Genomic DNA, 15,590 nt, shown 5'->3' with positions numbered 1-15,590 from the left:
AAGTTAGGACAAAGGTTATAGATGTTCACATAAGAGAATAACATGGTTGTTATTTTACAGTGGAAGAGTCCGGTGACAGTGCGGAGGACCGGGAAGCGCGTGCTCTGCTCAACAAGTTCCTCGGTGCGTCGGTGCTGATGAGCGGTATGGAGTCGATGATGGCCAGCAGCTCGAAGGAGGAAGTGTCGAACGCTGAAGGTGCACCTGGTACGAAAAAGGTAAGTGCTGAACCCCGGGGTGACCCTATAAAAATACACTTGAAATATTGAGGGGTCTATGTGGATGGACATGTGAGCGCCGAGACGTTCGAACGAACGCTCTCTACTTAGCCGTAATTAGAAGTCATGTGCGGTCGAACTCGAGGCAGATGAAGCATCATGTGGAACACATTAATCAAGCTAGGTGCTACCGGGACGGTGCTAAGCAACAGGAACCAAACGTTTTATCGTCATAGCCTACTACCGGTGTGCTACCCACCTATATCGGAGTAGTGGCTCTCAACTGCTATTTGTTGAGCCAGACTCTGTTGAGCTAAGCTCCGAAAGATTTCAAAACTTCTCCAAGTTTTTCAGTGGACTTAGAGAAGTTTCAGTGGTCTTCAGTAGAGATTAAGGGAAGTCCACGGCAATAGTGGGGGCTTTTTGAGGGGTGGATTTCAGTGGATTTCATGGTTTTCCTGGGGGTTTCAGTAAAGTTTAAAAGAAATTTAAGACGTTCTCAAGAGAAGTTTACTGAGGAATGTCAAGGCATTTAAAAGAGGGTCAGGGAGATCAACGAGGCTTCAGTACAGTTAAATGAAAGACTCCGGAGATGTCTGGGAGTTTTTGCGGGGTTACTAGACTTTTCATGGGATTTTAGGGGTTTTCAATGGGCTTAAGTTTAAGAGCAATTTACGGCGATCTCAGGGAGGTTTCTTGAGCTACTTCAAGGTGTTTCAAGACGATTCAATGGATTTCATGGTTTTAAAGGAAATTTGAGTAAAGTTTGAAGGGAGTTTATGGTAGTCTCATGGGGATCTTCTGAAGAGTTTCAAGGTTTTTAAGAGAATTCAGGGGCTATAGTAGAGTATAAGGAAGTCTACACTGGTCTCAGGTGCTCAGATAACTTTTTACCACTTATCCAATCACAAAAAAAAAACGATTGAGAACCGCTGCCCCCAAAAACCACCAGCAACGTTCTTTCCCCCCTACCGCTCAAAGGTGAAAATACGCGTATGATTGTTTACATTTTCGCCGTTCAAGGTCGGACAGCTCGCGATTGACCGCAACCAACCACGCCTGATCAGACAACGACGACAGACAGGCATACAAAGCTGTAAGAATTCTAAAATTGTGTAACTTTTTCGTTTGCTAGATATGTGCAACCTATACCGTTCACCACAGTAGGTTGGCGGATGAGGGAGCACGTCATTTCTACGTGTGAATTTGATGGAGTACATCCCGCCCGAATCTAGTAGGCCGGCCGCGTTGTTACGCACATTGACCCAGACCCCCATTATACGATGCGTGCGCGTGTTCTTGTTCTATCGCAGTACGCGCGGCACGGGCTGGGATAAAACCATGCGTAGTAGCATGGCCTGCTAGAACCGATTCCGCGCTTTATATCAGCCAGCCAGCCAACCGGCGATCGAAATGAATAATGAAATCTTCCATATTTTTAGCACCGTCGCGGCGACGTTCGTTGTCTTTCTCGAGAGGGCACGATCCCGCGGGCGACGTGGACGTCGTCGTTGCTAAATGTTTACCCACGCGCTGTACCTAACGTACAGTGTTGATCGGTGGATATGGAATTTTCGATATGTTATCCAATATGGTCGACTTTGAAAAATTGGAAACCAGATGTATGTATTTTATCCAGGATGTGTATAAATAGGTATACCATGAGTTCTGGTGTATCTTGGACCTCGGTAATACTATGGAGAACCAGTGTCTACCAGTGTCTTAAAAATTCAGCCCAATGATGTTCAATAGAGTTTTGCATCGAAATTTAACCAACGAATGGGAATCAAAACAAACCACCGGAAAATGTCAAAATTCGCGTGAGAGGAAAAAGGAAAGGACGAACGAGAATGAACCGAACGTTCATTCGTGACGTCACCTTGCAGAATTCTATCCAGAGCGAAAACGAACACAAACAAACGAATGCAGTCTCCCACCAGCATGACGCCGAGAATGAACATGACAAAGAGAAAGCAAGACAATGAGAGCGACGCCTCGTAGTGTAATCAACTGTAGCTGAAGTTCTGTTTTGATCTTCAGCTCGAGCTCGGTGAATTTGAATATGAATTTTAATTTGGAAATGACTTTCTGTGATTTTAGGCTATTTAAGGCACGCAAATGTCGATATGTTGCCCTAATTATATTTATTTCGCTTGCTTTAGGTAAATGGTATCCACCAGCAGCACTTTTTGCTTTTAAATCGTGCTTAAACCAAGAAATATCAATTGAAGATGAATATGCTGACTTTGAATATCAGTGGGTGGTTGAAATTCAGCAGACAGCGAGGTAATGAATTTTTCATCGCTTGAACTTCAGAGAGTGGCACACGGGTTGTCAAGACGATAATCAAAACAAAAACCAAATCTACGACGCAGGAGCCCCTGGGCGTCGGTAAGGATGACTGTAATTTGACAAATTAAGACACTGGTGTCTACTATGCAGGATATCACAGTGGTGTATGATGAAATATCATGAGGTATCACGAAATACCATGGAATAGTGCAGAATATTAAAGAGTATCACATTAAGTACTGTAGAATACCATGAAATACCATTGAGAATGATCAACCACGGAGTTCCAAAGAATAATATCCATGGAGTATTATAAAATTGCCATCCATGAGTATCTAGTACCATGGGATACCTAGAAATGTAATGGAAAACCAAGTAGGGAAGTGGAACCATCTCGGCAGGGGTCCTATTTTGGGCACTTTTCTGATATAACTCAGCCAATTCTGAACCAATTGACACAATTTTTGGGACGCGATGAGATACGTATAGTATCTAGCCGTGTACAAAATTTTAAGTCAATTGGTTTGGAATTGATTAAGTTATAGCGAAGAGTGCTCAAAATACTGGCCATTGCCCAAGTGGTTCGCTACCCTAGTACCATGGAATACTACGAAATATCATCTACGAAGAAAAACGGAATACCATGAGTACGCATGGAACGTATTGACGCAAGTAAGCTTGCTATCCAATGAAAACTTCCGCGATATGATGCGATTTTCATTCGCCAACAAACGTTTTCACCCTCTTTCGTTTTGCCAAACCAACAACCTCTCGTACGAATTTCACACGAACAGACTCGACGGTGATCAGCCATGTTGGGTATTCCTTTTTGCCGTTGAGCAGTTGCCTTTCAGCTTAGCTTTCCTTTTCTTCGTTTTCGATGATGTCGATGAGCTTAGCACGAAGCTTCGTCGGCTGGAGACTTTTTATTGGTATAGTGTCAGTATATGCGATTGTTTCATCTGTGTGCGTGTCGACCATTCGCGCCGTGTACTATAGCTATAGCCTCTGCAACCAACCCATTCGGTGAGGTTCGGCTGCTCGGGTGCACGAGTGGCAGCAGTGTCTGATGTGTACAATATCGTTTGTGAGTTACATCAAGGTCTTTTGCCATCTCTTTGCATCTGGTCATCGATTAGCAGTAGACAGTTCAATCGCAAGCGATTAAAATATAATTGATAAGTTGTAATGAGCACTCGTGAAGGGAAAATTTGCAACATTGGATGCAGGATAGATATAGCGTCAGTTCTGGTCTACCTCGGTTATGCCATGGAAACCAAAGAATATCATGCAAACTTAAGGAATACCACCGTGGTACCACGAGATGTCAAGAAATTTCATCAAATACTACGTAATACTATATAAAGACTTAGCAAACCATGAAGTACCACGGAATTCCATCCATAAAGTACTATGGAATACCATGGAATATCATAGAACATGTTTAATTATCACAGAGTACCACACCATGGAGTTCCACGAGAAACCATCCATGGAATACTATGGAATTGGAGTGCCTTGGAATACAGGTATACCTCGTTTTAGTGAACATTTCAATTTTCGAAATGTGTATTAAATCTATTGAATAAAATAAAATATTTTTATACTTTATTTTCATTCAAATTGAATGAATAATAATTAAAAATATATAAAAACTGCATAAAAGCTGAGTTTTCGATAAAAGGCTTGGAAATTTTGGCATATATTAGTAATTCTCACTAAATAACGAATAAACTACTATCTCGCTAGCTTTTCACGATCGAAATCTTTCGTCTCCAAAAATATGTGTGGTTGATTCAAAAACCAATATTTTGAGAAATAAAAATACACAATAACGTTACTTGCGTAAACCTTTCAAAAAAATATAAAAAGTTCAGAATTTCTCCGAGGATTCGCCCTGGAATTTTTTTATGAATTACTTAAAAACATAACGAATTTCTTCAGAATACGAATAGTGTTGGTTTGTACTGCTATCTTCTCGGTCACCTTATGTTGCAATTATGCGGTGTTAAATAAAAGTAAGTGAGCCTAGAATTTTCAGCTTTATTACGATGGTCTCCGTAGAAAACCTTCCAAATCAAATTATCATGCCACAGAATATTTCAGAAAATCTTCCTTCTGTTCCTCCAGGAGTGTCACAAAGAATTCATCCACGAAATCTGGCATGAATTGTTTCACCAATTCCTCCATGATTATTGACAAATCATTTCAGAGGTTGTTTAGAAATTTTTCTTGGCATTCGTTCGAAGAATTTATTGGAGATTCATTTAGAAAATCTACTAACAATTTCTTCAGAAATTCTTCTTAAAAATCTTTCTAAAAAATCTTTGGAAATTTGTTCAAGTACCAAAAATATCCTCACGGATTCTTTAAAAAAAAAACTTTGTGTTCATTCGGAAATTTTCTTCAGGAATTTGTTTAGAATTTCCTCCCATTCTACAAATTCCACAAATAATTCTTCCTGAGCATCTTGCTCTATTTACGTCTGAAATTCCTCTTTTAAAAAAATATCCATTCATTTGAACAGGATTCATTGAAAACTTCGTTCAAAGATTCCTTCAAAAATTTCTTTAGACATTTATTCAGAAATTTCTCCAGAAATTCCTTTGATACAACTTTCAGCGATGTCTTCAGAAACTATTCCAGAGTTATTCAGAAAATATTTCAAAAGTGCCTTTAAAAGTGTGTACTGGGGTTACTTTGTAAATTCTTCTGAGAATTTCACCAGAAATTCTCATAGCAACTTCCAATTTCTCCAGAAATTCCACTAGAGTTTCTTCCAGAAGGAATTGTGTATGATTTTCTTTAGAAAGTCCTCCAGATATTTATCCTATTTTTTCTGGACTTTTCTGATCCTTCGAAAATTCCTTTATGCATCCTCTCAAACGACCTTCCAAGGATTTATTCCAAAACTTTCTCCGGGGTTTACTATAGAAATGGCTCTAGGGATTTTTTTTGAAAATCTGAATTTCTGTCATGAAATCTTCCTGGATTTTCTTTAGAAATGTCTCCTGTGACTCTTTTTTAAAAAAAATGTTGTTACGTTTGTAAATTGTTGTGAACCTTTTTGTCAGTTTATTTTGTATGTTATACTAAGGTTTGTACATCTGTCCCTGAATTTTAATGTACATTTGTAGCGCTCCAAACATTTCAGGAGCGATCCAGTACAAAGCACGTAAGCCGTCCTCTAACACGGACATCAAATTGTAGACGGTTTTGTGTTGTTGCCCGAGCCTGAGTGCTCCCTTAGGATTAGAAATTCCTAGACCAAACTCAAGCCATGTAAGCAACCAACGCTGCGAACAAAAAGGCAATCGACCAGAAGAAATGCGATCACAGGATTGACTGATGGACCAAGAGCAGCAATGAAACCTCGTCATCCTGGGATTGAACTACGTTATCTATTTAGATAACTAGGCACAATTTATGTTATGTGTTGCATGTTTGTGTTTTGTGCATTTGTAATGTTTAATTTTATTTTTCGTATCTAGTTCCCAAACGTGGGGCCCGATATGGAAAATAGAATGCGCATTTGTAGGGTTCTGTTAGAAGTTGTCCAAATTAATTTCACAGTTGTCACAATTGTGATACCCATCGGGAGCACAATGCATTTGTAGTGTTCCGAACTTTATTTTGTTACTTTGGCGCCCAACGTGGAGGCCAAGTCGCAAAAGAAAATACTGCAAGTACAAATTTCACCAAGGATTACTTTAAAAAACTTCCACTGATTTATCGATAATTCTTTCATGGAGCCTTGCTGTAATCCATCCTAGGATTCATTTGAAAAATCTCCCAGGTATTCTTCAAGAAATCTTTTCAGGGCTCCTTTCGAAAATCCCCGTAGATTTACTTAAAAAAATATCCAGGGAATCCTTAAAAAGTCAATCAGAAATTCTTACACAAAATCTTGTAGGGATTCTTTTAGACTTCAGAATGTCCTCCAAAAATATCTCCAAGAACTCATTAAGAAAGTTTCGCACATATGCTTCCTACATGGATCCCTTTAGAAAATACTTCAAGAATTGCTTTTAAGAAATCTTTCATAGATTGTTCCAGAAATTCATCTACGAATTTTTGCAATTTTTTTTTCATAGAGATTCCTTCAGAAATATTTCAAAACATTCATCCAGAAAATCTTCCATGAACTTTCTCAAGAATACGCCATTGATTTTTTAGATAATGTTTCACGGATACATATTCTTTCGGATTTCTACCAGTATTATACTGGACTTTCTCTCAAAATTGTTTTTTTTTTGAGAGTTCTGGGATTCAGCTACTGCTACTGGTATTTCTCGTAAACTTCAACATACTACATAGGAGTTCGTCCTGTGATTTTTTTTATTTTTTAGAGCTATTCCTTGTAGCTGATTATCTGATTTCTTGCAGTGATCCACTTGAGATTATTTTTTTTACAGATTTTCCCGGGATTATTCATAGAGCTCTTCCCGGAATCTCTACCAGAAATTACCTCGAGTTTCTGGATGTTCCTTTTGGGGATTTCTTCAATAATTGCTTCCGGAGTTCTTGCAGATTTTTTTCAAAAAGTTTTTCTCGGAATGTCTCTTGGGGCAACTTACGAGATTTCTTGTAAGTAATTCCTTGAGAAATTTCTGAAGGTATCCCGGTGAAATTTTGCAAAAAAAAACTCCAGAAAAGGCTGTCCCAAAAAAAAAATCTATGTTCGAAAAGGGAAAGTGCTCAATCCTTCTTCAATGAAAGATATGCATATTTGAAACATTTTTGTAGAACATTTCGATTTTCTAAAAAAAAATCATTTAGAGGTTCCGTCAGGGCGATTTTTAAAAGATGTCCCTTTTTCATGAAAGTTCACATACTTTCTCGAACTATCTGCGTTGGGACCAGTAACCACGACACCCGTCATTAGTGTAAATATTCGCATAAATGCTCTTCATGAAATTACTGCCAACCACCCCAGAATAAAAAAAAACACAATCTCTGTTTGAACTTGCTTGACCATCCAAGAAGAAAAGCTTTTATTTTTAGCCTAACCTTTTTTAATATACATACATTACAGTGTCACCAAGACTAAAATACAAAGTTGAGCAAATATTAAAAATATTGTCCATTCACTAAAACCGTTATATCTCAGCTTCTAGGCAAGTTTTTTATGCAATTCAGTATTATAATTTTAATTTTATATAACTCATATTGGTATCATAATGGCCAATTTTTCCGAACTGGTTCATTATGCAACTGAAATGAGTTGCATAATGAAAAATAGTTGTATAATGTTCATAATGCAACTCATTTGAGTTGCATTATGAACATTATGCAACTCAAATGAGTTGCATTTTGAAAAAATCTTTGCATAAAATTTTGTATGGAACTCGTTGCAAATCTCGATTTTTTCGGCACTCTTCGTATTTATCCAACTCGGCAAGCCTCGTTGGATAAATGATAAATGTACGACTCGTGCTGAAAAAATCAACTTTTTGCAACTCGTTACATAAATAACTATTAATCTTTTTTTTGTAAAGAAATGACGCATTTGAAAATTACTATTAGATACAACTGTTATGGTTGGAAATAAAAAATGGTACATGTATTTTTTTGGCGATTTTTGATGGAAAATGCTCAAAAAATAGACCTTTTGTAAGCACAAACAAAAATTTTGTCGTCAATATAAACACAATAGGGGGATTCACTTAACAGCGTAAACAAGTTAAACTGATTAAACGTTCCGATCACCAAGGCAATCTTTGATTATTTCATTCGCAAAATCATGAAACATTTCAAATAAGCAGAAAATCATGGCTTACGCAGCAACTTAATCTGTTTAGTGAGTACCCCTAATATTTCCAAAACTTATACCTTTCGAGAATGCATAGAGGGTCATAGAAAACTACTAAAATATTGAAAAAAAAAAAATAAAAGTTGAAAAAATATTACGAAAAAATGTTTTTTTTTTTTTGAGAATTTTCATGAAAAAAGGTCCTTTTTCAAAAATCGCCATGGCGAAACCTCTACATTATTATTTTAGAAAATCGAAATGTTTTACAAAAAACTTCATATATGCATATCTTTCATTTAAGGGTTGAGCAACTTCACTTCTCGAACATCGATTTTTTTTTTGGACAGCCTACATTGGAACGAATTGTTGGAGAAATCTCGAGAGGAACTTCTAGAAAAATCCTGAGAGAAAATGGGACATCTCGGAAAAATGTTCTGGTACTAATCCCAGGAGGAAGTATAAAGGAAATTTAAGGAGAAGCTCTGAAAACTTCTATGTGAAATCCAACAAGGAAATATTTGAAAACTGTCTCTGGAAGAAATCCCCAGAAGAGCTTCTCTACAAATCCCGAGAGAAACTGTTAGAAAGCTATCCCGAAACCACTAAGAGAATTCCTGGAAGAACTTTGGAAAATATTTGGAAAGATCTCCAGGAAGAACCTAGCGAGAAATTCTGCAAGAAAGATCATGGGGTACATACTCTAGCAGAGACTCCGTGAAAAGCTTCGAAAAACCTGAAATCGTAAAAAATCTCGGAAGAAACTATTCATGGAAGCAAATACGTAAAACCTCTGAGTATACTTGGGAAAACTGGAGTAAGCCAGAAAAGAAAAACCTTTGAAAGAATCCTTTGAAGATTCTTCTTCTTCTTCTTCTTGGCGTAACGTCCTCACTGGGACTAAGCCTGCTTCTCAGCTTAGTGTTCAATGAGCACTTCCACAGTTTTTAACTGAGGGCTTCCTCTGCCAATGACCATTTTGCATGTGTATATCGTGTGGCAGGCACGAAGATACTCTATGGTCTATGCCCAAGCAAGTCAAGGAAATTTCCTTTACGAAAAGATCCTGGACCGACCGGGAATCGAACCCGTCACCCTCAGCATGGTCATGCCAAATACCCGTGCGTTTAACGCCTCGGCTATATGGGCCCTTCAACATTACTACCAGCACAGAGTACAAACATCAAAGTTAATATTCAATACTGTGTATGGAATTTAACAGTCATATAGTCTGTGGAAATACTGATTGAACTGCTGAATGTTATTTTTTTCTGATTTTTTTTATTCCTTGGTTGTAATTGTAGGTGGAAATGTCAAAGAAATTTCTTGCAATTAACCCAAAAGAACTGTGGAGAAATTTAGAAATTTTCCGTAATCAATTTTTGTATTATATTCGAAAGAGTTTTGGTAGGAAAATCTTAAAAGAATTCAGCGATTTGGTGGAATCTCTTGAATAATAAATCTGGTGCATTTTTCTTTATAATTCAGCCATTCCATAGAAAAACGATACAGTGCATCTCCGATTGTCGTGAAACTTGGTGGGCTTGTAGTTCTTCGGAAATAATTAGACCCGTATTTTTTTATTTCATCATTAAGGTGACCAATTTTCATATAGGGTGGTCCAAAAAACAAGGTTTATCAAAACTAAAAATTTACAAAAAATCGTAACTTTTGAACCAGTTGACCGATTTTAAACTTTTTTTTTGTTTGAAAGCTATCGAATTTTCAGGAAAAATACGGTAAAGGGGCTAAAATGTAAAGAGTACTATAAAATATGCAAATATATTAGTTTTTTCACGTTTTCATGGTCTCGGGACCAGAGAAGTACCCTGGTTTTACATTTTTATCAGAAAATTCAGGAAATTTGGCGTAACATATCAAAAAACCAGAGATGTATGTTTTTTTAGTTTTTGAGATATGATTTTTTGAAAATAAAAGGTCAAATTTTCCCATACAAGACACTTTTTTAAATTTGATTATATTTTGATTCGTTATAATATTATGGATACCAAAACACCCAGGAATCAATTTAAAAAGCAATATTATGCATAGTTTTATGATAATTTGCAATTTCAAGCAATTTTAGAGTAGCTATAGCTAGTACCAAAATATATGACTCTCTATATTCAAAAAATCATATCTCAAAAACAAAACAACATACATTTCTAATTTTTTGATATGTTACGCCAAATTTCCTGAATTTTCTGATAAAAATATAAAACCAGGGTACCTCTTTGGTCGGTCCCGAGACCATGAAAACGTGAAAAAACTAATATATTTGCATATTTTAAAGTACTCTTTACATTTTGGCCCCTTTAACGTATTTTTCCTGAAAACTACAATTCAGTAGCTTTCAAACAAAAAAAAAGTTTAAAATCAGTCAACTGGTTCAAAAGTTACGGTTTTTTTGAAAATTTTTAGTTTTGAAAAACCTTGATTTTTTGGACCACCCTATATGAAAATTGGTCACCCTAATGACGAATTAAAAAAATACGGGTCTAATTATTTCCGAGGAAATACAAACCCACCAAGTTTCACGACAATCGGAGATGCACTATATCGTTTTTCTATGCCCAACTAACAATCACTCATTTAACAGGCACCATTATGACGAATTAATTCAGCATAATGTTTAATAACATTTGAATTATTTTCACGTACAACCTATGTTCGGGTTTTGTTCACACAAATTTGGAGAAGTTATAAAGCATCATGTTGTGCATGTCCGTGTAGCTGCCGGCTTAGAATAGCACTACGGACCACCTGTTCCGGGGGTAAAAGTCCACCAAACAGGTAACCCCAATCCAAGGTGTCAGGCGACCCGTGCTGAGGGATGAACGGTTGAGGGGGTTTAAAAGATGCTCGATCTTTAACGGAGCCCGTAGCGTGGGTAGATCGCCTTTTTGGGTTGCGTTGCGGTGTTAGATCTACCAAACCGAAATCTAGTGTCGTCCTATTTTTCAATTTTGGAATATGTGTTCTGATAATTATAGGCATTATAGTATTTAGTCCTTGCTACTGGTGTTGTGATGACTTCCAGTCTTTGAATAAAACTAAGTTTACCAACTTTACTTTGCATATAGTTAAAAACCTCACCATCTGAGGCTAAACTCAATGTAAAGGAAATCAAATTGGGTTAGGGATCCATGTATGTACTAACTCTTCGAAGACTGGAAAGTGCTAGTACGCAAGGAACATACTAGAATCCTTATTACTGAACACATGTCCCATTATTGGAATGATATTGCTGCTAATGTTAAAACCCGGGTCCTAAACCTGGGGAGAATTTAGCAGTAAAACTAGGGTGATGCTAGGTTTCCGATGCATGGCCAATATCAGTACTCTTGTTTTGTTTTCTAAGAAAACAAAACAAAAACTGTATCAAAATCGATACTTTATTGCCCCTCAATGGCAATTGAGTAATGCGACATGCACTACACTAAGGATACGGGTAATGTCACAATAGATCTAAAAACTGGTCGCAGTGACAAACCCGAACAGGAATAAAAAAAAAAAAATCATGTTGTGCACCAACTTAATTTTTTGTTGTTCAAAGCGTTTTACAAATGTACTAGAAAGTTGTTATTCAGCTTTGGCAAAAATGACTGAAAATAAATAAAATGCAAAAATGTTGAACTCTCACGAGAGTAATTATTTGCTCTCATGTTGAGAACACCTATTATGAAATAAGAATTACATATAAAATTACCTAAATCCGGATTAGAACTCCAGACCTGTCGATTGCCAGCCGCATGCCTTCCTATCTGCGCCATCCTAGAGATGGTGAGATGCAGCACACAAAGCAAAACATAATCTTCCCATGACTCAATAATGGTCACTCCAGAACTTGTGTTCAGCACTGGTGAATTAGCATAGCACGTGCTAATCAACTGAACAACGCCTTATACTTCAACAGCTGTTCAGCCCAAAACACGTGTTTTCCATTCAGATTTCGCTGTCAGTATTTTTATCGCACGGTGAGAAAACTTGTATCGAATGCGGCCAAAAAGTGTTGGTCCATATCGAAGATATTGTTCCCAGACGAACTAATTGCGATACGAATATGTTTTTATTTTTATTTTTAAAAATCGATCTTCAAAAATGTATGACAATATGTGGTGCGGTATGGTCTTGGACGTGGGGCATTCACAGCATCTATTCAGGTAATCTACTCATGCTCAGTCGAAGATCCGTCAAGCATTTTTTTTTATTTGTGCTTTTGTCATGGAATCTTAATATTATGTTCAATAAATAGTGCATAAGGATGTTTGGGGATACTTGAAATTTGTCGATTTCTGAATGCTGTTTGATTATCTAGGTGACTGTGGGAACAATATTCAGTAAACACGACAGCACTCAAATGTCAAATGCATCGATCCAAGCGTGCCGTACAATCGAACTGCTGCGGAAGATAAAAAATAATAATCAAGGTACAAGATATCTTGTTACATACTAATAATCTATATATATAAAAATGAGTTTGAAGTTCATTTGAGGCAACAAAACTCAAGAACTGGTGGACCGATCAGCATGACTCTTGCATGGTTCGATTCGTAATCGTGGTGGCTGTGTTTATATGTACAAAAAGTTACGAAAACTCACTAGAAAATTAAAAAATTGATAAAGTACTGATTTTTCATGAGCCGGGAACAAATTCAGCGTGATCAAAATTAAATCAATCTAGAGTGCGTTACTGCAATGACCTCAACAGTTGTCAAACAACCACTGCTTGGCAAGACAAAGTTTGCCGGGACAGCTAGTAATAAATAAATGCCTCATTTTTACGTTGGTTACTTCTCTTGGCACTCAATGTTAAACTACATAATTCTATTCTCTTTTATTTTATGTGATTCGTTTAAAATTTTTGTTATTTAACCCTTCAAGACACGCGCTGTTGTAAAAAGTACAACACTACCAAAAAACCTCGCTCGTCAGTTTTAGCCATGATTTATCCCATAATCCGAACAAAGTTCTGAGTCAAACTATGACGGGCTGAAGGCGTTTATTTGACAAGTGAAAAGCACATTGTTCAGGAGCATATGTTTATCGATACATCAGCTTAATAAGATGCAGACAAATGTCTTGTTAAACTCTTTTGTTAAAGAATCAATGCTTGTCGAATAAATATCTTGTTAAACTTTTGAAAAGTGTTTTAATTTATCATTGTTGATACCGATGAGGAAAGTCGAACATTGACTATTTTCTCAATTGAAAAATCATTTAAACAGTTACGTGTTGAGCATAATTTTAGTTCAGCTATCATTACCATTATTAAGCCACAATTCAGCAAGCTTGCTTGTTTGTGACTTGCAATTGTTAGTTGGGTGGAATGGCTGAATTATTACTCAAGTTTTGAGTATATATTTGTATAGTTTTAGAGAAATATATAAATTTTATAATATTTAAGCTAAATTTTGAATTATACACATTCACAGTTTCCCCCTGGAAAAACCTGAAAACCCCAGGGAACTTGATTTTGTCTTATTAATAGATATCTACTCTGAGAGACGAACCAGCCAAGGGCTGAAAGACTCTTCAATAAAGACAAATCAATCAATCAATCAATATCTACTCTGGCTATCTCACAAGGTTCAGAAACGTCAAAGTATTGAGGTCATTGGTCATCCAAGATTACCCAAAAAACTGCTTGAAGTATGGGCCTTCAGATCTACCAGAATTACAAGTTAATATATTCAGCTCTAGTAAGATGTTGGGGTCGCACGGTAAAGGCTGGGTATGCTGCGCAATTCAGATCCCATTGTGATCCACTAGCCTCTGCCCAGCAACTCCTATCCCTACCTCCACGCGGTACCGGGCGGAAACTATGAGCAACCTTAGGGAAGATCGGGTAACCAACCCCGGTGGGAACTTTGGTCGTAGGCTGACAGGGAAGGGGGGGGGTTTGCTTCGGCAAACCTGAGCGTCTGTTCTCCAGGAGGAGCGGCTCACAACAGCGTCTGATCCCCATGTTAGGGGCGGCTGATCTACGTCCGAGTGCCAGGGAAGGACTCTAAGCTCAACTGTGCACTATGGTCCTCCGGAAAGTAGGGGGTTGGTGTCAGGCCCTACGAGCCAGCCGTAAAAAACCATTGTAACGGAAAATCAGCAACAGAATAATACGAACCGAGACCAACGGCAACGACCCCAGCGAACAAAAAGGACTTGCAATTGGAAACTCGGTACGTGGAACTGCCGATCTCTCAACTTCATTGGGAGCACCCGCATACTTGCCGATCTACTGAAGGACCGCGGGTTCGGCATCGTAGCGCTGCAGGAGGTGTGTTGGACAGGATCCATGGTGCGAACGTTTAGAGGTAATCATACCATCTACCAGAGCTGCGGCAACACACGCGAGCTGGGAACAGCTTTCATCGTGATGGGTGATATGCAGAGACGCGTGATCGGTTGGTGGCCGATCGACGAAAGAATGTGCAGGTTGAGGATCAAAGGCCGATTCTTCAACTTCAGCATAATAAACGTGCACAGCCCACACTCCGGAAGTACTGATGATGACAAGGACGCATTTTACGCGCAGCTCGAACGCGAGTACGATCGCTGCCCAAGCCACGACGTCAAGATCATCATAGGTGATTTGAACGCTCAGGTAGGCCAGGAGGAGGAATTCAGACCGACGATTGGTAAGTTCAGCGCCCACCAGCAGACGAACGAAAACGGCCTACGACTCATTGATTTCGCCGCCTCCAAAAATATGGCCATACGTAGCACCTTTTTCCAACACAGCCTCCCTTATCGTTACACCTGGAGATCACCACAGCAGACGGAATCTCAAATCGACCACGTTCTGATTGACGGACGGCACTTCTCCGACATTATCGACGTCAGGACCTATCGTGGCGCCAACATCGACTCCGACCACTATCTGGTGATGGTCAAACTGCGCCCAAAACTCTCCGTCATCAACAATGTACGGTACCGGCGACCGCCACGGTACAACCTAGAGCGACTGAAACAACCGGATGTCGCCTCAGCATACGCGCAGAATCTCGAGGCCGCGTTGCCAGACGAGGGTGAGCTCGATGAGGCCCCTCTAGAGGACTGCTGGAGTACAGTGAAAGCAGCCATCAACGACGCAGCCGAGAGCACCATCGGGTACGTGGAACGGAATCGACGGAACGAATGGTTCGACGAAGAGTGCAGAACGGTTTTGGAGGAAAAGAATGCAGCGAGGGCGGTAATGCTGCAGCAAGGGACTCGACAGAACGTGGAACATTATAAGCAGAAGCGGAAACAGCAGACCCGCCTCTTTCGGGAGAAAGAGGAAGAAGCGGAGTGTGAAGAAATGGAACTGCTGTGCCGTTCCCAAGAAACAC

At 38.6% G+C, this 15,590-nt stretch overlaps 1 protein-coding gene across 4 annotated transcripts in view; it reads left to right on the top strand.

Moving 5' to 3' along the window:
* The window catches only part of LOC134284920 (uncharacterized), a 269,878-nt gene that overhangs the window by 207,722 nt on the left and 46,566 nt on the right, over positions 1-15,590 (top strand). For all 4 annotated transcript variants that reach the window (XM_062844485.1, XM_062844486.1, XM_062844484.1 and 1 more), the window contains one exon: positions 61-218. In XM_062844485.1, coding sequence (XP_062700469.1) covers positions 61-218 — 158 coding nt within the window. The remainder of the gene's footprint in view (positions 1-60; positions 219-15,590) is intronic.

This window comes from Aedes albopictus, chromosome 1 (assembly GCF_035046485.1).
Source record: "Aedes albopictus strain Foshan chromosome 1, AalbF5, whole genome shotgun sequence".
NCBI classification, from domain to species: Eukaryota; Metazoa; Arthropoda; class Insecta; order Diptera; family Culicidae; genus Aedes; species Aedes albopictus.
Note: the sequence above shows the minus strand (reverse complement) of the source record. Positions and strands in the feature narration are given on the sequence as shown.